Raw genomic sequence first — 25,401 nt, forward strand, 5'->3', positions numbered from 1 at the left:
GGGGAACTCTTAATTTATGTAACACTATAATCACAGCATACTCAAGTGACAAGCAAATAAAAACAACTGCAAATGCCATTATTGCATTACTTCAAATTTTCATGAAGTAAAAGCAAATGTTTTTAACTCATAAACGGTCCACATGTGACAAAAACAGACATCTTGCAGAAATGAAACTAAAAATGAGCATTGTGGGACTCAATGTCTCTGACATGTCTCCCCCCCCGATGTTCAAACGAAACTCACGCCACTGCTAGATAATACTGTGCTCAGCATATGAGGACAACATCCTGGCAATAATATCATCTGCGGTCCTTAAAGTGGCTTTTTTTTTTTTTTACAGACAAAAAAAAAAAGAACATTATATATGCCCCAGAGAAAAAACGATTCCAATTACAGGTAATCCTACACTAAAGTGTATGGCAGACAACAGAAAACATGTCTCTTACAGGATAAGAGAGAAAATGCTTAGTTGAAGGACAATCATCTCAATTACGTGAGTGTAGCAAATGCCATGAGGGGTGCACAAGTAGTTTCTATGACCTAAATGTACATACATCAAGATAGCTCTAGACAGCTTGCTAAAAAAAACACCGTCAAATGTCTGATTTTACCTTTGCAAAGACTTTTCATTCAATCTAAAAATATTTTTCCATGACTTTTGGATTTGTTGGACATGTTGAGACTATTTTAATTGCAGGAAGGGTTACAAAGTGTTCTGTGGCCTAGTTACAGTGATTAGAAAGAGAAAAAAAAGAGGATGGCGACACGACGATACTGGCATCAATAGCATGACTTCTCTGAAACGCTGCCTCTAAAGGTGTAGCTGAGTGATATGTTGGTTAGCTTTATTAAATAGTTGGCCTGCAGGGTACAATGTCAGAACATCCTTTATTGCACAATAGCAGCCTTCAATCCCCTTGTATTGCTTGCGCTGTGCCTGAATTACAAGCGGTCACAACATCTTAAATTTTCTGAAAAACAGACAATTACCAGGATGTATAATATTACAAGAACTATTGTGGAAAGGAAACTCAACTTTCCTTTGAGTGAGAGCACCTGGAATATATATATATGCTCTGCCCCAGAAAGCATGTGTTATGGGCAGCCTGAACAAAACACAAAGCTCACATTGAACAAAGAACAAATTTGAAAATGCTAAATGGTTAAAACTGAACACATTCTGCTCTATTTCAACCGTCTTTGGCTCTCAGAAACATAAGAACACAGCTCTGTGCTTCTTCGCTGTTGGTTATAACGCCTGCTGATTAAATCCATTCTAATCTAATCTGGCCACATCATCTGAAACACACACAGTTCTGGTGGTGGACGTCAGCTTTGTGTCTGGGTGGCCTGTCTGGGTACAGACATTAGCTTCAGTTAATGTCACCTGGTACAATCCAAACTCGGCCAAGCAACAGAAACTTACAACATGTGGTCAAATATGGTATTCAGATCAAAATGCTCTACTTTTTTCACACTTCTCTTTTTCTTTTCAGACTATAAAGAAATCAAAGAAAGAATACACTTCAGGGTGTCGTCAAAAAGTTAAAACGTATTCTAGTATGAAACAGATGGTACAGATATGGCATCTACCAGCAGGTTAATCGGCCAAAACTTGACCCCTTGGGTAGAACAGCATCACAAAGAACTGGATGTTCTTCAAATGTGCATCACATTGCAGCTCCAGGACAGAGTTATTTTAGTATTATTTACATACTATTATTATTATTTATTTTGAATTAGCTTTTACTTTTTTAATTTACATTTTAGTTGAAGTTTTAGTAGATTTGTTATGTGCTTTTGTAATGTATCTTAATATTTCAATTATACATATTTTAGTTTAAGTAATTTTATTTGCGTTAGTTACCAAGGAAACATTTTTAATTTTGTTGAAGTTTTTTTTTTAAGTTTCAGTTTTTCATTTAATATTTATATTTTATTTAAGCTTCACTTTAACTAATGAAAAATTACTTTATTAACAATTATTATTAGAACAATTATTTAATAATACCACTAATCAAGGAAGTGTTGAAGCAAACACTTATAACAGCAAACCAAAATGAGCGAGCAAGAAAGAAAGAAAGAAAGTAATCTGAAACTCTTTTATTTGAAATTGAGAAAAACTTGATCCTTTATTATATGAGTTTTTAAAAAGTAAATGACATATAGAGGTCAGACAGAAATACAAAAAAAAAAAAAAACACAGGAGTAAGAAGTCTAGAAATGTCTAGACAATGGCATAACAGGAGAAAGGATAACAGCTACATTATTCCAGATCTTGTAGATTATGACACAATACGAGCAAATGCATGTATAGTTGCTTTGTTTAACAGCCTGAATCACTGACATTATTATTTATTTAAAATTATTATTAAATAAAAACAACCCAAACAAAAAAATAAGGCAGGCAAGCAAATTAAACTTTGTGCAATGTTTCTCTCTTTTTCTTCCATCATTTTTTAATTTAATTTTATTTTGTGTGCGTGTGTGTGTGTGTGTGTGTGAGATTAAGCATGCTGATGTATATATCTGCTTCATTTTTGTCATCAAAAGCTAGAATAAAACTAACAATATTACAATATGACTCACACAATATGGTTTACAAAGCATTTCCATTAGAAAACTATTAAAGTAAACTTATGCTTTTAGTGCATGTTCTTTGAACAAAGTGACTTCCAAGAACATTGCATAAGTGGCAATTAACACACAAGGAAGTAGTAATTCAATTACAGGTGTTTAAGGTGTTAAGATTTAAAGTCAACATGAATTGTAGTTTACTTTCTTACTGCATGTTCCTGGTGTTATTATGAACAATCTGTGATAATTTAATATAAAATAAAATGAAATGATTAGGAGATCAATGAGGAAAGAGGAGTTACTGTACACAAGTAGGAAAAGTCCAGAGTGATGCTAAAGTTTTCAACCTGCGTAAGAGAGATGAATGGTAAGAAGATAAACTCTACTTGTACAAGTTTAGGACTTCTGTTTAGGACATTTTGTTCAGGTTGAGGTGAGGCTCTGTTCCAATTAGATAATTAACTTCAAAAGAAAAAAATAAAGCCCATACTAAAGGACAAACTACAACCCGAATTCTGGAAATGTTGGGACGTTTTTTAAATTTGAATAAAATGAAAACTACTAGACTTTCAAATCACATGAGTCAATATTTTATTCACAATAGAACATAGAGAACATAAATGTTTAAACGGAGAAATTTTACACTTTTATCCACTAAATGAGCTCATCTCAAATTTGATGCCTGCTACAGGTCTCAAAAAAGTTGGCACAGGGGCAACGAAGGGCTGAAAAAGCAAGAAATTTTGAAAAGATTCAGCTGGGAGAACATCTAGCAACTAATTAAGTTAATTGACATCAGGTCTGTAACATGATTAGCTATAAAAGGGATGTCTTAGAGAGGCAGAGTCTCTCAGAAGTAAAGAAGGGCAGAGGCTGTGAAAGAGTGCATAAAAAGATTGTGAAATACTTTAAAAACAACATTCCTCAACGTCAGATTGCAAAGGCTTTGCAAATTTCATCATCTACAGTGCATCAAAAGATTCAGAGAAACTGGAGAAATCTGTGTGAAAGGGACGAGGCCGAAGACCTTTGTTGGATGCCTGTGGTCTTCGGGCCCTCAGACGACACTGCATCACTCATCGGCATAATTCTGTCATTGACATTACTAAATGGGCCCAGGAATACTTCCAGAAACCACTGTCGGTAAACATAATACGCCGTGCCATCTGCAGACGCTAACTAAAGCTCTGTCATGCAAAAAGGAAGCCATATGTGAACATGGCCCAGAAGCACCATCGTGTCCTGTGGGCCAAGGCTCATTTAAAATGGACTGTTTCAAAGTGGAAAAGTGTTCTCTATGGTCAGACGAGTCCAAATTTGAAATTCTTGTTGGAAATCACAGATGCCGTGTCCTCCAGGCTAAAGAGGAGGGAGACCTTCCAGCGTGTCATCAGTGTTCAGTTCAAAAGCCAGCATCTCTGATGGTATGGGGGTGCATAAGTGCATACGGTATGGGCAGCTTGCATGTTTTGGAAGGCACAATTAATGCTGAAAGGTATATAAAGTTTTAGTGCAACATATGCTCCCCTCCAGACGACGTCTATTTCAGGGAAGGCCTTGTGTATTTCAGCAGGACAATGCAAAACCACATACTGCAGCTATTACAACAGCATGGCTTCGTAGTAGAAGAGTCCGGGTTCTTTCACCTATAGAGAACATTTTGGTGCATATTTGGTGATATCTGGTTTGGTTCAATGGGTACGCTGGCGCGTTTTGGCTGCTGCTCCGTTCACCGATTATTTGTTTAATTTATTTATATTTTATTTTAATTTGCAGTGTGGGTTTTACTTTATTCCTGTTGTTTTTCTCTGCATCTCACGTTGTAATGCAGTGGCATTTGTTTATGTTCACTGGACTTTTCCTGCTACTGGTGTCGGCCTGGAGGCTTTCCCCATGTGCTGAGGATTTATGCTTTGCTAAGGTTACTGCTACCGCGGACGTGGCTTCGCTGAACATGCTTCTACGTTACGCTGCTCACCAGCTTTTATCCCTAAAACGGAACTATCCTCTGGCCAAAGACATCTATGACTGCTGTGGTCATGCCAGTCTGCTGTGCCCGAAGCGGTATACTCACCGGAGTTCAGGACACAGATATTTAACAACTTCTCTCATTCCAATCCTCGATTCTCGACGGAGGACTAAAAGTCTGGATCACCCTGGTGTTGTCCCTGATAATTTACTACCATTGCCCTGTGTGGAGTGGATTTCCAATGCGACTGTGCCTTCTAGCATTTTAAATGCTGTGTTATTTAACGTGCGATCTGTAAACAATAAAGCCCTGCTTCTGACAGACATTATCTCAGACAATAAATTGGACTTGTTTCTTACTGAAACCTGGCACAAGAAGGACAATGGTCTTCTTTTCAATCAGCTAACTCCAAATGGCTTTAGACTGCTGGACACACCGCGGCTCACTGGCAGAGGTGGGGGTATTATAGTACTTTACAATCTGCTACTCAAGATATGCCCTGTGCCTGTTCCTCGCTTTACTACATTTGAATGTCTGGCTTTAAGTATATCTACTCCTCATGTATCTGTCATTGTTACAGTGTACATATCTCCAAGACCTAACACAGAAGTTTTGTCAGAATTCGCTGATCTGCTGACAATGTTGTGTTTTAAATACAGCAGAGTTTTAATACTGGGGGATTTTAATATTCATGTTGATCAGGAAGCATGTGTTACGGCAAAGGACTTTTTATCTATGCTGGACTGCTATAATTTGACTCAGTTTTTTCACTTTCCTACTCACTCCAAAGGTCATACTCTGGACTTAGTCATTGCAAATAATGAATTTGTATCAAACATTTCCACTGTGGATGTTGGTCTTTCAGATCATTCTATTGTCTTTTTTAAATTAGAAGGTATATGTTCTATTGGGCAGGAACCACGCACTGTCTCTTTCCGCAAATGGCAATCAATTGATCATACTGTTTTTGCCGAATCTATCACCTTTTCCTTAGAGGGTTTATCTACAGCTCCCCTTGAGGATAAAATTTTATTGTTAAACAATGCCTTCACTGCCAATTTGGACACTTTTACTTTTTTGAAAAACACGCACTGTCTCTTTTGTAAACTCGGCTCGTTGGTATAGTGGTGATCTGCGCTCAAAGAAGGTTGCTTGCCGCAAACTGGAGCGTAAGTGGTGCTGCTCTGGCTTGAGTGTTTTTCATCAGGCTTGGAAAGCATCTCTGGTTCAATATAAAGTAACACTTGAAAAGGCAAAATCATCCTACTTTTCTCAGATTATTGTAAATAACCAAAATAATCCCAGGCAGCTTTTTCACACTATTAACTGTCTTCTTAAAGTTGACGGTGCTAATTCTCAGACTGCTTCAGTTCAATTGTGTAATGATTTTCTAAACTGATTTGCTAAAACTGCTTGTGTCCGTAAAACATGCAATTTGTTTCTCTGGTTCACAGACGTCAGCAGTCAATTTTATATGTTTTTGTGGTACTCCTCTGTCCAGATTTTCTTCAGTTCATCCTGAATCTCTCTGTGTGCAGGTATATAGTATGAAAGCTACCACTTACTTGATCCCCTGCCAACTAGTTTATTTAAATCTTGTTTTGGCGTTCTGTGTTCTACTGTTCTTTCAATCATAAATGATTCATTGTCAACCGGTGTTGTGCCAGCAGCACTTAAAACTGCTGCTGTCACCCCTGTTCTAAAAAAGCAAAATACAGATGTGAAAAATTTAAACAATTTTTGTCCAGTATCAAATCTTCCATTTTTGGTTAAGGTTATGGAGGGTGTCGTTGCTTCTCAATTATACAATCATTTGACTGTTAACAACGTTTTTGAGCCATACCAGTCTGGGTTTCGGAAAATGCATAGTACTGAGACAGCCTTGGTCAAAGTTACTAATGACTTGTTATTAGCATCCGACGCTGGATCAGTGTCAATCCTTATCCTTTTGGACCTAAGTGCTGCTTTTGATACCGTCGACCATACGGTATTACTTAGTCGACTTGAATCGGTCTTTGGGATGACAGAGATTGCTCTGGATTGGTTCAGATCCTATTTAACTGATTGTAGTCATTTTGTTTTTATGGATGGTCACAAATCAGAGGTCGGTCCTGTTAGTACTGGTGTCCCTCAGGGCTCATTACTTGGTCCCTTGCTTTTCAGCATTTATATTTTTCCTCTTGGGCAATTGTTAAGATCTCTTGAACTTAACTACAATTTTTACGCTGACGATATGCAGATTTACATCCATTCTAATCCGGGACAAGATGTGGATATTTCCCATCTCTCTCACTGTCTCTCAGAGATTAAGTTGTGGATGTCTGAAAATGTATTGTGTTTGAATAGTTCCAAAACAGAAGTTATGCTTCTCGGCTCTCCCCATAAATTGCGTGACGCAGGATCTTTAGTTTTGTCTGTTGATGGTGTTGCTCTAGAGTTACAAAGTAAATTTAAAAATCTGGGCATTATTTTTGATTCCAGCTTATCATTTGAGCCTTTTGTGCTGAACACGGTTAAGACTTCGTACTTTCATCTCAGAAATATTGCACGGATACGATATGTGCTGTCTTTCTCTGTTGCTGAAAGGTTAATAAATTATTTTGTAACTATGCTTAATTGACTATTGTAATGCCCTTCTTATTGGAGTCTCAAAATTCTGTATTAACAAACTTCAACATTTACAAAATTCAGCAGCCAGAATTCTGTCCGGGCGCTAGGATTGTTGATCATATAATTCCTGTTTTGGAATTGTTGCACTGGCTCCCGGTTAGACTTCGTATTGATTTTAAAGTTCTCATGTTAACATACAGTATAAGGCACTGCATGGTGTGGCTCCTCAGTATTTGGCTGAGCTTTTAATTCCGTATACACCAAGTCGCAATTTGCGATCTTCTCAGAGTCTTTTATTCGTTCCTAGAACACAGCTGCGTTCTGGGGGTGATCGGGCATTTTCATCTTACGCCCCCAAATTGTGGAATTCTCTCCCAGCTGACATTAGGGAAGCAAATTCATTGGGCATTTTTAAATCTGGTCTTAAAATTGTTATTTTCGTCTTGCTTTTAACTGATTGTTATTCTGTATTTTTGTTTATTACTTTGGATTTGTTGTGTTTGCTTGTGTTGTAAAGCGCTTTGAGAAAGTACTCTTTTAAAGGCGCTATACTAAATAAAATGTATTATTATTATTATTAAAACTAAAACTCCAGAAACTCATAACTTCGATGCCCAGACGTCTTCAAACTGTTTTGAAAAGAAGAGGAGATGCTTCACCATGGTAAACATGCCCCCGTCCCAACTATTTTCAAACCTGTAGCAGGCATCAAATTTGAAATGAGCTCATTTTGTGCATAAAATTATAAAATTTCTCAGTTTAAACATTTGTTATGTTATCTATGTTCTATTGTGAATAAAATATTGGCTCATGTGATTTGAAATTCTTTTAGTTTTCATTTTATTCAAATTTTAAAAAACGTCCCAACATTTCCGGTATTTGGGTTGTAACTTGGAGTCACTAATTAAAACAAATAAACAACAGGGTCATTCAGTGTCAAATCAACCAAATTTCAGAAACATTTTTGATTTTGGTATCAATGCTATGTCATTTTTATCCCCCTGTAATTTGGCTCTGAATCTCAGATGAAAATTGCCATTTTGACCCCCCTCTACAAAACAGTGCATTAAATGACATCCATGCCATTTAATATGTTGGCTTTCATCACTAAACGTTTATCTTTCTTCAGAAAAAATATTAGCAAAATCAAAAATTTGAGCCGGAGACCTCTGGTTGAGTTGACACGGAATGACCCAACACTCTTTGTCGCCAATAATCAGCAAAAAATTTTTATAGAATAGGTTAGGATATTTAAGACCCTAACGAGAGCTGCTTAACTAATAACCCTGCATTTGGCTCACAGATGTTATTTTTTTTTCTTTCTTTCTTCCTTCTTTTAATGATTAAATTGTTAGACATTAAATCATGAATGATGGAAAATGATAGTATGATTATTATTACTTGCATTACTTGCATACTTACTTTAAGTTAAGTGGCTAATGCCATGTTGAACATACCCAAACAAACTCAACTGGAAATTGGGTGAATAAAAAACAGAAAGGAAACAGAAATTTCTGATAAACCTGTATGAATCCTAAACTAACTTTTCCATATACATAACCACACTTTGCTCACAACTACAGTAAGATCTGTGCTGTCATTTAACCTCACACTACAACTTATATTATTAATATTAATAACAAGTAATGTTTGACATTTGTGACAGTCTGTGAAGTGTCTAAATACAACTAACATTTATTTTTAATTTGACAGCAGTAAGATATAGTCACAAAGCTGCGTACTTCATATAAAGCAGGTTCTTCTATTTCAAAAATAAACTCACATAGTTTAAGTGACCAACAGCATGACTATGAGTGTGATACTAATCTATACAACAGTTCAATAAACAAAGATAATATTGAATAACTTACGTTTCAGACAAAACCGGCCTGCCAAACAAGCTCAAAAGAAACCAAAGCATCGAGCTTTGGGTGCCACCAAGCAACAAACAAACTGAATCACCATATGAAATTGGAGCCGAGCAACAAAGATTTCCCCTCATTTATAATCGCTTTGGGATTTCCATTTCCTGCTACCTACACACTCACTAGTGAGAGAAACCCTGCTCCGAGCGATCCGGGAGCAGAAATGAGGACTAACCACCATCTGATGCTAAGTCAAGGCTCGATAGGCAAAGCAATGGGTCCAAATGCATGCACTTTTAGCCATCATATGTGAATGCAAGAAGCATCTTCAGCGCAAGAGTTTCAGATGTCCATGAATGATTTGAAGAATAAACCTTACAACAGTTCTAGCGGGACTTCCAAATGTTGTTCTACAATACATAACTCTTCTGAGGTATGTGTGTTTGTATAAGTCGTTGTACAGGAATTCAGGTGTGGGCCCCCAGGCATCTATTTATCTTACTAAAGTCATCGTCAGATTCAACCATGTAATCAAGCATGCGCCCAGAGCCAGGCTTACTAATAGCGCTTGTTTACTGACATCTGCTTTGGATATCTGGCATTGACGTAACCACACAGGCTATGGCAGAGGTGGGTTGATGTATTAGCTTTTCAACCAACAGTCTTTCAGAAAAAGAAATGAGATCAAGACAACCTTTATCTTGATGGATTAGAGGCATTTACAGTAGAAAGGTTTCAAAGCGCAGGATACCATTACTTTTAAAAGGATGTGGCTACATCATTGAAAGAGCTGTCAGACTGAAGCAAATGACAATGTGTTTCCACCACTCAACGCATCACTTAAGGATGCTAACAATGTTTTAAACAACTCACTGTGTAGTTGAGATGAAAGATTGATCCTTCTGTTAAACAAAAATTTGTCTTGATTTGCAGGTGATGATTTTTCAAAGATAACCTAGTTGGATCCGGGTAATGAAGTGACCACATCTAAAGTTAACCTCTGCTGTTCTTTGAACAGCTGTAGCTGATGCTATTTCAGACGTTACTGGTAACCATTGCAACTTCACTAAGTCAACAGCAGTTCAGTGATGGTTTTTCCTAGAGTATGAAGATGTTTTAACTTTAATGCATGCAAGGTATACATTTTATTAGAAAGTGCATTCACTGATAACCAAACCCATGAAAACTGATTTAATTTTAGTATTATATTTAAGCCTAACTAGTTCACAATACATGATACACTACAAGACATGTATTTCTGACTGTTACTTACTGTACATGAATTATTGTCTTACAGTCATCATGCCTCCCTGCAGCAGGATTATGAGTTCTTTAAAAGTAAATGACATATGAAGGTCAGACAGAAATACAAAAAAAAAGAAAGACCCACAGGAGTAAGAAGTCTAGAAATATCTAGGCAATAATTAAAAAATGCATTTACTGAAAACTTTAATGTCTGTTAAAGGTGCATGTTCAGTAATTGCTTATGGTTAATTGAACAAGCATGAAAATTTTTTTTAAACCCTTTCCAAGAAAGATCTGTACAACTCATTTTGATTTTACAAAATCATGTGAAAATTCAATCATATAGTCATATATTCAATTACATTTTAAAACATGTTCAAATAGAAAATAGTTCTTTTAAATGTATAATGTATTATATTTTTTCAATTTAATATATTAAATAATTGTATATATACATTTAACATATTTCACAATGTTATTGTTTTTACGTCCCCCAATTTGTATTTGTTTTCAAGTATGAAAATTATTTTAAAAATTCAATCATGTGTAAGTCCCAATAACAAGGAAACCCAATTTGTGTTTATTTGTGTGTGTGTGTGTGTGTGTGTGTGTGTGTGCGTTTTTGTGACAAATGAGGACGTAAATTTGTATAATGACATAGGTATTACAACGAGAAGGTGACTTTTCAGGACATTACCCCCTGTCTCCACTTGTCAAAACGCTTATAAATCACACAGAATGGAATGTATTGAAAATCTGAAATAGCACAAAGTTTCCTGTAAGGGGTAGGTTTAGGTGTAGGGTTGTTGTAGGGCAATAGCACATACAGTTTGTACAGTATAAAAACCATTACGCCTATGAGATGTCCCCACTTTACACAAAAATAAACGTGTGTGTGTGTGTGTACAACCTTTTTAAAATGGATGCTAGCATTGATATAATTTGCACTCACACAAATCTGAACCTAAAAAAGTAGCTCTAGCCAAAATGATCCAGAGCACAGGCTCAACATCTCACTATGGGAAACAGTCCCATAGTGATTGTGCAGTCACCTGAAATGCCATAAGATTGAAGATCCATACCCCGACACTGCATGTGATGACTACATGTGACTGCTCTCCAGCCATGAACAGACACATCCATAGTAAATTCTGTGATACATCATGACTCCCTCTCCTCAAGAGCCTCTTGACTCTCCATAGGCAGATGACACATGCACCATCCTGTGTAAATGCCAGGGGGAGTTCAGTTTCAGAGACAATAACCATCTCTGAAAATCCCTCATAAAGAAAATATTGGAGTCATTTTTTTTCATGCAATCTTGCCAAGAGGCCCCCCTCATAAGCAAGCACATCAAACTTCATTGCAAAACTCCACTAGCTTCATTGAAAGAACCAAGCTTTTGGATATATGTGCTCAAATGCACAATATCGCTGTATTAACAGAATTTAAAATGTATGAGTATTACTGTATGCACATCATTAGAAATTCATTACAAATATAATCTTTATATAATATAGATTTATATTATGAATATTTCAATAGTTACATTTTACTATTATAAAGGTATTTCTAGGTACTTAACCGCACCCCTACTCTACCACTTCTGCAAACATGACGTCATTGATTGAATATGCATTCTATGTAATTGATTAAACAATAAAATTAACCTATTACTATTCCATAAATTTATTTTTGTATGAAACAATTTTTTTTACGTAATACGGTACTGTTATAGGGATACTATGCTTACGAGATTAACACATACATTTGTCCCAAAACCAAAAGGAGTGTTGACTCTGATGCTGAAACCTGGCCCTTTTATAATATGTAATATATCATATGTAAAATATGGATGTTTCCAACATGGAAAATTCTAGTCGTCAGGACAAGCCCAGACACATTTCCTGGGCAATGCCACTCTAGAACGCTATGGCTTAATTCTGGAAGTGAAGTGCTCAGATCACATTGCCAGTGCATCTCAATGTTTACTCACTGACATGAGCAGGAACTTAAGGGGTTACTAAGAGGGTGACAGACTGCCTTGCTTCGACAACACTTCAGAAAGGGGCCAAGCCATTACTAGGGTGTATTACATTGCTCTTGTACTGATGACAACCTCAAGAGGTCGGGGGTGTTGAGGGGGAGGGATTTGTCTTCCTGTTTAGTTTTACTGGATCAAACTAGCCCAGGATAATTATACAAATGCCATTACAAAAATACAGGAAAGTAAGAGAAAGGGGACAGCTATGCAGAATATATATCACTTTTTCAAGCAATTAAATACTACAGTATTGCCCAAATCCAAAACTATGGCTCTTATTTTTCATAACAAACATGTCAGAAAAAAAAGAGAAATTATGATTTTCAAACCGCCTAAACAGAATAGTGATTAGTGTTTATAAGCTGAAATCATTTATCAGGTTTAATGTCAGTGTTTCTCTCAGACCATCATAAGCCTGAGGCACAGTTTTAGTTAATCCTTTAATAATGTGTGATACCTGATTTGTAAATATAAAAGGGGCAAGTGCAACCTTATAATGAACAATCAAAAGCTAAGGAAATGCTCTATAATTTATAACAATATAAATTATATTATTATATTTATATTATTTAGGGATGGGTCACTTCAGAATGAATGAATGAATGAATGAATGGATACAAAATAATATAAATATTATACTTTTAAGTATACTTCTATTCAGCAAGGATGCATAAAATTGATGTCACAAAAGTGACAGGAATACACATTTATAATGGTCTAAAAGATTTTTATTTTGTAGAATTTTGAAAAAACTGTATCATCAGCATCACGTGACACTAAAGGCTGGAGTAATGGCTGCTAAAAATTCAGCTTTACCATTAGAGGAATAAATTACATTTTTAATTATTACATGTTATGACTGTATTTTGATAAAACAAATTGGTGAGCAGAAATTTCTTTATAAAAACATGTTTAAAAAAAAAAAAAGAAGTATTGACCCCAATCATTTGAACAGTATGTGTGTGCGCATATATACAGTCATGGCCAAAAATATCGACACCCTTGCAATTCTGTCAGAAAATGCAACACTTCTCTCAGAAAATTGTTCCAATTGCAAATGTTTTGGTATTCGCGTGCTTATTGTTTTTGTTTGCACTGCAACAACACAAAGGAAAGTCCAACTTGATCAAATTTCACACAGAACTCAAAAATGGACTGGACAAAATTATTGGCACCTTGTCAAAATTGTAAGAAATAATTGCTTTTCAAGCATGTGATGCTCCTGTAATTTGTATTTAGACACACCTGTAGCAAGTAACAGGTGTGGGCAATATAGTAATCACACTTGCAACCAGTTAAAATGGAGAAAAGTTGACTCAACCTTTGTGTTGTGTGTCACACTGAGCATGGAGGAAAGAAAGAAGTGTAAAGAGTTGTCAAATCTTGTGCATTTGAGAGAAAAAAATTTGTGGAAAAACATGAACAATCTCAAGGCTACAAGTCCATCTCTAGAGATCTTAATGTTCCTGTGTCCACTGTGCGCAATATCATCAAGAGGTTTACAGCCCATGGCACTGTAGCTAACCTCCCTGGACGTGGACGGAAGAGCAAAATTTATGAAAAATTACAACAAAGGATTGTTCGAATGGTGGATAAAGAACCCCGATTAACTTCCAAACAAATTCAAGCTGATCTGCAGACACAGGGTAGAACAGTGTCAGCTCGCACTATCCGTCGCCATCTGAATGAAAAGGGACGCTATGGTAGGAGACCCAGGAGGACACCACTGCTGACACAAAAGGCATAAAAAAGCAAGACTGGAGTTTGCCAAAACTTATGTGACAAAACCACAATCTTTCTGGGAGAAAGTGTGGACAGATGAGACAAAAGTAGAGCTTTTGGTAAAGGACATCATGGCACTGTTTACAGAAAAATAAATGAGGCCTTCAAAGAAAAGAACACAGTCCCTACAGTCAAACATGGTGGAGGTTCAAAGATGTTTTGGGGTTGCTTTGCTGCTTCTGGCACTGGATGCCTTGACTGTGTGAACGGTATCATGAAATCTGATGATTACCAAAGAATTTTGGGGCTCAATGTAGTGGCCAGTGTCAGAAAGCTGTGTCTGCACCAGAGGTCATGGGTCTTCCAGCAGGACAATGACCTGAAACACACTTCAAAAAGCACTCAGAAATGGTTACAAACAAAGCGCTGGAGAGTTCTGAAATGGCCAGCAATGAGTCCAGATCTGAATCCCATAGAACACCTGTGGAGAGATCTCAAAACAGCAGTTGGGAGAAGGCATCCTTCAAATCTGAATGACCTGGAGCAGTTTGCAAAAGAAGAGTGGTCCAAAATTCCAGTAGAGAGGTGTAAGAAACTCATTCATGGTTACAGGGTGCCAATAATTTTGTCCAGTGCATTTTTTGGGTTCTGTGTGGAATTGTATCAGATTTGACTTTTCTTCTCTGTTTTTTTGTGTTGTTCCAATGCAAACAAAAACAATAAACATGTGAGTACCAAAACATTTGCAACTGCAACAATTTTCTGAGAGAAGGGTTGCATTTTCTGACAGAATTGCAAGGGTGCCGATATTTTTGGCCATGACTGTATATATAAATTTATTAGATATTTATTACAACTAATAAATATAGTATACTTATTTAATTGTTTATTTTGTTATAAACCATACACAGACTGATGTAGTGATAAAATTAAGGCAATGAATTCAGTTTTGACACGGAATAAACTCCACAACCCCACTAGACAAGCGTGAACACATTTAAGAGAAGCAGACCCCCTCATAAGGATGTAATTACTTCATCACCCCTAACATATAAGACAGGAGTCAGGAAGTTCAAGTTGCCTACATAAGTAAAGTTTGCTCTGTGCTTTGGTGAGAAAGAGAGCAACCAAAAACAGAGGTGAAGACACTGAGTGTGCGAGTACAGAAGTGGAGGACCATGTCGGCCTTTTGTGTCCCTGAGGGCAGAGTGCATCCTCTGTGTGCCCCCAGACTCCCATGGGCCTCATTCAGAGGTAATGTACCAGACAACAAAGATGACATACTTTTAATGCTCTCTACTCGCCTGAAGCATTCCATGCCTCTCTGTCAGTCCTCCCAGGCTCTGTTTTCACAGCTAAGGGCCATAGATTCTTAAACATAATAGTGTCTCAGTCCAAAAAAAAAAAAAAAATGGAGTGGGGGTGAAAGGCTGTGGTTGAGATCAAGGAAAGTGCCACCAAAGTGGTTGGAAGAGAGCCTATGATCAATGTATATTAATAACAATATTACTTTGTCACATCCATCCTGGTTTTTAATTGCATGTTTTCCTTAAATTAGCATTGTTAGTAAGTATTACATTTAAATCATAAGTTCAAAGATTTTCCACCAGTTTTGTATTGTTACAATGTTGCACCCAGTTTAACTGTCAGCAAAATCTGTTAGATGACCCAAAATGCATTATCTTGCAGCATTTGGCAAATTTTTGACAGCTCCGGGACTTTTATTAAAAATTCGTATCAAACATCTGCTTTTTTTAAATTTATTCCTAGCCTTGATCAGTGGTATCAAAAAAAAAAGAAAAAAAAAAAAAAAGAATGTTTTGAGGTTCTATTTAATAGACAGCCATGTTTTATTAAAATACTGTTTTGCCAGTGGTAAATTCCCCCTTTACTTCTTAAAGTTCACTTTCACTTGATATAAAAGCAATTGGAGAGCTTAATAGGATGTTGTCTAATAAATGGCTCTTCACACATCTTCTGTCTGCCAATTTACAAAAGGAAAGAGAGGGGTGCTGTGCAATGAGGCGTTGACAACGCATACACAGACTCTTTGACTTCAATGATCCACCAAAATCTCACACAACATATACATTACCCTTTTGCCACTCATGAAAAACACATTATGAAAATGAGCGTTAAGACGAGGTCAGAGGTTTCTAATTCCCTCGGAACAGCAGTCAGGATCTTCTCCGTGTCTCCTGTCTCCTGCATGAGAGACGCAAGCATCAATAGCAGGTTTTCATCAAAGCAGAGAAAACAGTCCAAAAAGGCAGCAGAAAGACAGGGGAGTGTGAAGCCTAAAGAGTGTACGGTGAAAAAAGATGGACAAAGAGAAACAAACAAACAGAGCTGAAGAACAGAAACTGCTGTGTCCTCTCTTATCTAGTTATCTTTGCAGTGAATGTGTCCCACCTGCCCCAGTCATTCATTTTCATTGGCACTGAAGTATTATCTTCTCAAACTGGAGTAATCTACATTCCTCCACATCTTTAAGACTATAAATAGAAAATGGTTTGACTGACTTGGTGCACAACAAGGAGTTAGCATGGGCCTGTTTGCCCCTGCTGGTAAATGTTATTGCTCACAAAGATTAAATCACTCAAGCATTGCTAGGGATCATTAGGGAAGTCTGCGTTATTTTGGGGTTGCTAAGTAATTGCATAGCTGTGGATATAATTTGCTCCTGATTTGTAACATAAATTTTGTAATAGTAATGGTAAATATTCCAAATGCCTAAAGTCTAAAAAAAAAAAAAAAAAGTAAAGAGATTAACCCAAAACAGATTTAGTATAACTTCAATGTATCAACATTAGAGATGGAATATAGAAAGAGCAAATCTGGTCTGATTCCAAAACTTGCCAACTATGTGTGTGTTTGTATGGTTACTCTATAGCAGCAAAAAAACACAGATGGGTTCTTGGAAATAGCAGAGGAAATACTAAATCATCATGAACAAACGCAGTCCAATCATCCTACGATATTGTTGATATTTTGTTTGAAAAGTATAACCAGTTCAATTCATGACATTGCACACATGTAGCTAAACTTTTAACATCACTTTTCCCCATTGAGTTAGTAAATGGGTAGTCTCTTACAAAAGTCAAGTGTAATTTCATTCAAAAAAATCAAATAGTTCCTGGAAATTTTTCATGTGAGGCTGAGATTATGGGCTATTATTGAAATGAATTGTTGGCCTTTGTGAATTTGTCCACTGATTTGCTTCATTTTTTGCTCCATTATACTAGCATGATGCAGAGCCTGCTTTATTTCATTTGACTGTTTTATTTTTGTGTATGTGTGTCTATAAATTTACCAAGACGTTTGATGAATGCGCACCATTGAACCTAGATTGCTGGAAAGGTTCACAGCCTGTTCTTCAGCATGCAGTCAATCAGTTAAGCAACTACTCATGAAAGCATAAAAATCCATGTAGTCTGTTAAAGGCATTTTCCAGAAATCAGATTGTTTATATTACAGGTCTGTGTTTTCTGTGAGGTGATTACCTTCTCTATCCCACACATAACATACCTATTTCCACCTGGAAACTTTTCAAGTATGTGACAGACTGAATATCACAGCACTTCTATATCCTCTGCATGACAGTGTAATTCCTCCTGCCCTGCGGCCATGTCTACAAAACTCAGACAGTTTACATGTTCATGTAGCTACACCTACGAAAAAGGGCTTTGCCAAGAATTTGAGCATTCATTACACCTTCACAGTTAACCCTTTTAATGTTTCCCAATCTCAGCACTACTGTAGTTCAACCACCCATGCAAGTTTATTTATTTATTTAAATATTTGAAAAAAAGAACAATGTAAAAAATTTAAAAAAAAACCCAAGTTATCCATGACCCACATATAACGACACATAACGGGGGGTTTTTTAACTCGACACACAGTCTTAAAAACTTTCATGTCGAGAGACATGAAAAATATCAACCAAAGCATCAATTCCTATGTCTGCCTTGGATACTGTTGACTGTAAAATGTATTGTGGACTGACAGTGATAGACTGCGGTCACATTCACTGCTGTCTGTTGGTGCAATCCAGTCATTTCTATATGAATCTACAGAATCTGGAATTTTGTGTGAAGGTGAAAGATTTCCCCATGCAGATTTCTTAACGGATTTAATTTGGTCGCACAGATTTGCCACACTGCCCAACAACACAAAACATGGTTTGGTTTTTAAGTGACTTGAATGTTCACTGTGCTTCATACATTGCAACAGTATTGACAATAGAAACCTTTTTGCTTGTGAAATTTTTGCTAATATGACAGCACCTTTATGTTTAATGTAGGGGTGGGTGATCTTCCCAAAATATCATATCACAATCTTATAATGCCAAATCATGATCCACAATCTGGATTGCAATCTTCCCAATTTTGAGATGTACTTTCAAGAATATCCAGACTGGAACAAGCCTATGATTATTATTAGCACAGTTTATTATGGATTTTTGAAAATTACCTTTCATGCAGTGTGTAACACAGCTCTAAGTGAAAGAAAACATCCTGCAAAGTATTAAATCTGAAAGTGAACCGTGTATAAAGTTATTGTCTCTCAAAAGAAAGAGTCGACTCTGAATCATTGAAACGAGTCATTTTTAAAAGAATACCAAACCATTTCATGTTGATGTCAACATGAAACATTAGCATATTGCCCGCCCACTTGTTGGTCTTTTCGTTGGCCTGAATGAAAATGCAAATTCATTCTTGGCCACTAGGTGCTGCTTTTGGAGTAGTAAAAATAGCGGTTTCCCCAGTAACGCTGTACACAAAATAGCACTGTGCTCACAAACGCTACTTTATCAGGCATCATAGGCATGATGAAATGAAAATGAGACCAATCGGACCAATCACCGCAGATTAGCATCACACAAAGGAGGGGTTTGGAAAAATTAATTGTTGAGCCAATCGTTTGGGAGTCTTTGAGCAAGTAAGGTAAAAATAAATGCATATTATAAGACAATTAAAGTTTTTTTTTGACCTTGCATGCATGTCAACCTGTTGTTGAGGACTCCCAAAACCAAAATATGAACCTTTCATTACCCACAATAGGGGCACTTAAAAAGAAAAACAGTATGGCATTAAACAATCAGTTGTCAAAATGGTAATTAAAACCTGAGTTAAACTTTAAAAACGCTGCATCACTGTAATGAATTGAATATATATGGTTTCTTATTAAAGTTCTAAAGTGATTCTGTCAAGAGCAGTGAGTGATTTTCTGTCTTTTGTTGTTTGATTAACATTAATAACACAGACAGCAAGAGTTTAATTAGGCTGCTGTCTCTTTAAAGCAGCATGCACAGATCTAACACTGAGGAACAGGCTCTTTTGCAGATAACGCATTTTAATAACTCTTTTTAAAATAAAGCATGTTCCACGGTAGACTGCCTTTTACGACAGTCATGTTACATGATTTGACTTATTTGGGCGTTAAGCCACTTTAAACTAAAGGGACGGCAAGCGGCTAAACGATCGTTTTGTTAAGGTCGAAACTGAAACAAAAATTTAATTCATCGCACTACTACTGCTAGCTCACATTAAATTTTTTCAATAAGTCACACCGCATGGAAGACACATAGTAAAGACACACCATTTATTAGGCAGTCATTGCTGTAGTTTTAAAATTATAAGGACAAAAGATCACAATCTACACTCATTCACTTGAAAAGTAGATTATAGACATCTTCAAAAACGATCACGATATAAAATCTTTAGATCACCCACCCCTAGTTCAATGATCTAGAAATATAACAATATTTTGACTCTCATAGTCCTTTCTTGTCACTTCAACACTTTTTAAGCAAAAGCATAATTTATTTAAATTAATGAATGAATTGGCATATCATGTAATAATTATTTTAAAATGCATATAATCTTACACTTTCATAATAGGACTGCCCCCTAATAGTCAACTAACCGTTAGTCGACCAGAAGAGGCTTGGTCGAATAAAATTATTAGTCGCAAAAATAAAAAAAAAATAAAAATCCACTTCGGCGAAATCACGGTGCGGTCACTGTCTCTTAAAATACTCTGTCATTTTTGGTCATACAAATAAGGGTAATACAGCTTTCGAATCTGTAAAGACTCTACGTTTATTTGTGTGCACTCACAATAACAGCAAAACACTGCGCTTTTGTAAAATATTGAAAGCAAACAAAAAAGCACTAGTTTAGCAATTAATTATTAAAATGTTAATTCAGCCTTCTTAATTACGTTGAATATAAATTAATTAGGTATTAATAATACATTGCCTGATATGTTTTTTGGGTTTTTTTGACTCTCAAAGTGATGGTAGCCGCTGACTTGCATTTTATCAATCACCAAGGACCATGGTTTCAGCTAAAAATCTTCTTTACTGTTTGACTGAAGAAAAAGTCCCCTACATCTTGGATGGCCTGAGGGTAAGTAATTAAAAGTAAATTTTAATTTTTGGGTAAGTTATCCCTTTAAACGGCACAATGTATATTATGCCTTGGCAGTTACCTTATGCTGATAATACTGTTGCTGACACACCAATCTTTTGGCTGAGTAACACCAGAGGCTGATGATCTGGATTTATGGGCCAAGCTGAGACTCATGCAGGCGCTAAGTCCTAGAATAAGTTGACTTGAGGTCTTGTGAAAGTACCTTGCTTCGACCTTACCTAAAAATCTAGGTCATGTTAGAAGAGTGAGGACTAATCCTTTCATGAGTGTCTGGTCACAAGTGCTGAATGTAGGTGAGCTGGCATCTGTTTGCCATGAACACTAGTCTCAATTAATTCCCATATGACGTCGTGGAGCACAGGAGAGACTTAACTATGAGACAGATGAAGACGTTTATAGAATTCAATGACGTTTCATTAAGCCCTAAAAGACGAAAACACTTTTCAGAGATCTTATTATGTTACCTTATAATATTACCTTTTCCAGGATGATCAACAGCTATGAATTTTGTCAGGGTAGATGCCATATTCAGTTGAGAATGGCGAAAACAAAATTGGTATTGATTGTCAAGAGAATTGTGTAAAACTTTAAGACTGTAAAACTCTTTGGACAGACTGAACTATGCCTCATAGCCTCATTGTTATGTGCCTAAACAAATATGGCATCTTGGCCAAGGTCTATGGCTTGTGTAAGTGGTTAAATAGGTATAAATAGCAACTGTGATAGTCAGTGCTGATTGACAAGTTCAGATAATGTCTTGGCAAAAGACAAAGACAGAAGCGTTTGCACCTGAATCGAAACAGCTAAAGTGTTGCATAAAATATTTACATTAATACAGTAATATTTAAAGGTTTTGGTCATACTACAGGACAGTTAACTTAAACGTTTCCTATATGACCTTTACCAGCTCAAAGGACACAAGGTAAAGCCACTCAGTTGACTGCCTTATTAGGTCACTGTAAAGGACACAGTGGTGTCAGAAAGGTCTGGGTGGAAGAACATTAGTGGACCAGGTCTGGCAAGAAAGACACAACCCTCACCTTGCTCATCCCGGGTCACCGGACGCACCGATTACTGGTCATCGGCCCTTGACACAGCAAAGCTGGGTGCTTTCATCTGTGCTGGTGGCTCTTCCCCAAAGCTCTGTTATAGGATTCACGTTTGCAATTAGTGCAGATCAGAGTCAATTAGCTTTTGGCAAGCTGCCCTTATGTGTCACATGGCACATGCTTTGCCTTGATGGTACCTGACAGCGTCGCAGATCAATGATGACCATGCAGGAGGTCTGCCCGAAACAGGCCTCAACCGACCATGGAAAACGTTATAGAGCAGTAAACGTAATACTGTATGAGCATGCAAACAAACATATTTTAGGAAAGACCCTGCATTTTCAGCAAAAACTGCAGAAATGATTTGCAATCTACTGCAAAGCAACTTATTTCATTAATTCTTAGAAACTTACAAAATGAAGTGTTATCTTATAAATGCAATTTAACCTAGTCTTTACATTCAAACCTTAAAAAAAATCATCATGCAATTACATAAACATTAAAAGTTTTTAATTTCTCCTCAGTGGCTTGATTTTCTCAACACATATTTTGCAATAATATTAACATGTTATAATCTTGAATGGAGATTATTGACAATTTGAGTCATAATAATTTATCCAGATAATCTTTGTCAGTGCCACCTGAAATAACCCACTAACAACCCTGTTGAAAAAAAACACTTAAAGCAGCCTAACATGGTTTTAGTTGGATCAGGTTAGTCTCCTTGCCTGGTCTTTAACTAGCTGGACATTTCTCACAGTTATGTGAATTACATAATATGGGATTAAACCTTCTGCCAATCCTCCATTGTTCAGAAAGAATCACAGTTTTGTTGATGCAAAGCGCATAGTCTAGACACAGTGGTCGCAAGCCAGGCATGTTCTGGCGGCTTGTGGAAAGTGGAGGCAAGCTGAGAATGTAATTATGAATGCCAAATGAGAAAGCACTTTGAGGAAGCGCTCAAATCTTTCCTGTTCCTGTGGTAGCAGCACTATATAGGTGGTTAAGGGGGATGCCACATCCTGAACTTGAAAGAATCAAAATGAGTAATCCAGATGATGCAGTCCATCAAAACTTTGGTAATTACTACAGAAAACAGCATCAAAACAAATATTGACTTGATCTACACTGCAGTATGAGGTTGAGAACTACAAAACACATTAAAAAGAAGAGTCTTAAAAAGAATGTTATCTCAATATCAATTAAATATAAACCACATTCATTTTATCTCAAATTAAACAAACTAAATTCTAGTGCATTTCCTGCTGAATGTGTCAAATAATTATGCTGGATTGAGAAAGCCAACATAGTTTACATAGGCAATATTGTTACACTACCTTTTGGAAGCCTTGACAATCTGAAATTTTTAATCAATTTTAAACCCCAAATTAATATTTTCAATTGATTTTAAACACTGAATTTAAACAGTTCTTTTTTGCATCTTCTTGTGCTTGAGTGGACATATACATCTTTCCATTTTGAACTTTTAACTGGCTCTTTTGCAGGGCTGGGACGATACGCTAATCTGCCGATTCAATACTAACCCGATACTTGTGTGCCGATTCGATATATATTGCAATAATTGAGTATTGCAATTCAATATTACAATTTATTGTGATTTTTGTTTGCTTATTAAATACTAGACAATGGAAAATACTTGATTATACCCTTAAAAGAGACTGTATATGAGTCGTCATATTAACAAAAACAATGCATCACATCTTTCTGAACTTTTATTTCAGGAGCACACAAATACACAGTGCATATTTAAAGTACCCTGCATGAATCTTTCAAGTACCAAAACCCTGAAATTGCACATGAATATAATAGTCAAATGTAAAAAAAAATTAAAAAATAGTAGTAGAAAAAATACTTTCTGAAATAAAATAAAGTGCTATGTTACTTTGCGTACCGTTTTAGTTATGTTTTCTCGGCAGTGTGTAAAATGTTTCCACACTTGGGATTCAAAACGTGAAGGTGCAGAAAGAATTCTGGAAGAGGTTTGATCCTCTGCCTCCATCATGGTTTTGCTTACTTGCGCCGGCTTGAAACGTATACGACATCATCTAATGCAGAGGCACTGCGCATGCAGAATGATCGTTGTATGACATCAAAGCACCTTTAAAGGTTATACTTTGATTTCATACGCTGATCGTCTGCACGGTGCTGCTCCAAGTCGAACACACCTATACATTTCGCCCTCTGTTGGAATTAAAAAGCGCTAACTTCTCCCCACCACCTCTTAGGAAAAGTAAAATAATTAAATATAAATAGATTCTGAGGTAAACCAATAGATTTTTAAATCATTTTAAAAAGAAATCGCAATACTCTTTTGACCATTAAGATGTTTTTTGTTCACAAACTTTAGAATCTAGTTTCAATTTGCAGCCCTTATTTTCTCATTTATGTTATAGGCCTATGTATGTCTATATTTTTGCACTAATATCTGAACCACCAGATCAAAATTAAATTAAATAACATTAATACAATTTAAAAGTCTTGTAAAGCAACTTTCTATGACAAGTTCTCATTGAGCGGCCTGGAACTTCACCAAAGCATGACTCAAACTATTGCAGTACACTCACAACCGTTGATGCATTATTCCTTAGCGCCTGTACAATGATGCAAAAATTAAGATACACTTAAAATCACTGACTCACTGTTCCAGAGTTAGAAACCTCTCAGTCCCCTGATGAGGTCATGTAAATCCAACAATAATCAATCAAATCAAACTGAACTTCCTAGTAAATCACAGTAACAGCTCTTGAATTAAACGGTAGAAAAACAATCACTTGAACAATAATTTCCGGCAAGATATGCAATTTAACTTTTTACTTTTCATAAAGTAACCGGGATTAATTTGTGGTATTGTTGATGTTCGAAATGGGGAACAAACCATTGCAAGCACCTTTCACTGGCAACAAATGAATGAAGCATGAAAAAGGTTTGGATATAAAAAGCACAAATGTGCGTCAGTCATCACAAAAGAGCACTTCTCTGAGGACCACACCTGATGATACTTTGGATCACTGCTGGTTCAATCAGTGTAGCCAGTGTACTCACACTAGGCAATCTGAACCATGCCTGAGAGCATTTAACCCCCAAATCCTGGTTTGTTTGACGCGTTCAGGTGCGGTTCCTTTAGCCGTCCCTGGCTCGGTTGGAAGAGGTGGGCCAGAGCATATATATAATATATATAGTACATTTGATCTAAAGAAACCCCTGAGAAACTCTGCACATCCCAAGTTTTAATTAAATCAGATAAAAAGTGCATGAAGCCCAAAACACTGTATGATCCAAGTAAATTAATGACAAATACATGAACACAATGTGACTAAAATGTTTCTTTAAAAAAAGAACGTTACTAACATTTACATACCTCTGATTACATTTTTTCCAATAATCTGACATAATCTAAAAAAAAAAAAAAAAATCAACATGTATCATGTCAGAAGGTTAAAAGTTAGCACAAATCTGTGTGAATAGTTGTTAACAGGTTCTTGGAGCTCCATAAGAGTCTTATCCTCTTACAGTTACAGAGATGAAGATTTAACCTGTGACTTCATTTCCCGCACGTGAACTGATGTCCTTCTTCACTTCCCTCTTTTAGAAAACCTCTGTAGATCTCACTGACAAAATAGCTCAATGAAACCAATCAAACAATTCTCCAAAATCTGGAGAATTTAAAAAATATGACGTGTGAGATAATGATACTGAGCAGGTCTTCATAATAGTTAACTACAACACCAAAGCCACCCATCCTAAAAAAAAACAGGAGTGCAGTAGTGAGGACACCATACTACTACTACTACTACTAATAATATACATCTGCTGCATTGCAATATTAAGTTATATAACAGGTAACAAAGTATTAGTATGA

General features: G+C 36.4%; 1 protein-coding gene across 15 annotated transcripts in view; it reads right to left on the bottom strand.

Moving 5' to 3' along the window:
- Positions 1–25,401, bottom strand: part of arl15a (ADP-ribosylation factor-like 15a) — a 148,515-nt gene that overhangs the window by 33,718 nt on the left and 89,396 nt on the right. The window contains exon 7 of one of the 15 annotated variants that reach the window (XM_058775809.1): positions 15,910–16,240. The exons of the other annotated variants lie outside the window; for them this stretch is intronic. Within the exon in view, the coding sequence (XP_058631792.1) occupies positions 16,142–16,240 (99 nt within the window). The 3' untranslated portion in view covers positions 15,910–16,141. Of the gene's footprint in view, positions 1–15,909; positions 16,241–25,401 lie in introns of those variants that run through there. 15 annotated transcript variants of the gene reach the window in all.

Source organism: Onychostoma macrolepis, chromosome 05 (genome assembly GCF_012432095.1).
Source record: "Onychostoma macrolepis isolate SWU-2019 chromosome 05, ASM1243209v1, whole genome shotgun sequence".
Taxonomy (NCBI): domain Eukaryota; kingdom Metazoa; phylum Chordata; class Actinopteri; order Cypriniformes; family Cyprinidae; genus Onychostoma; species Onychostoma macrolepis.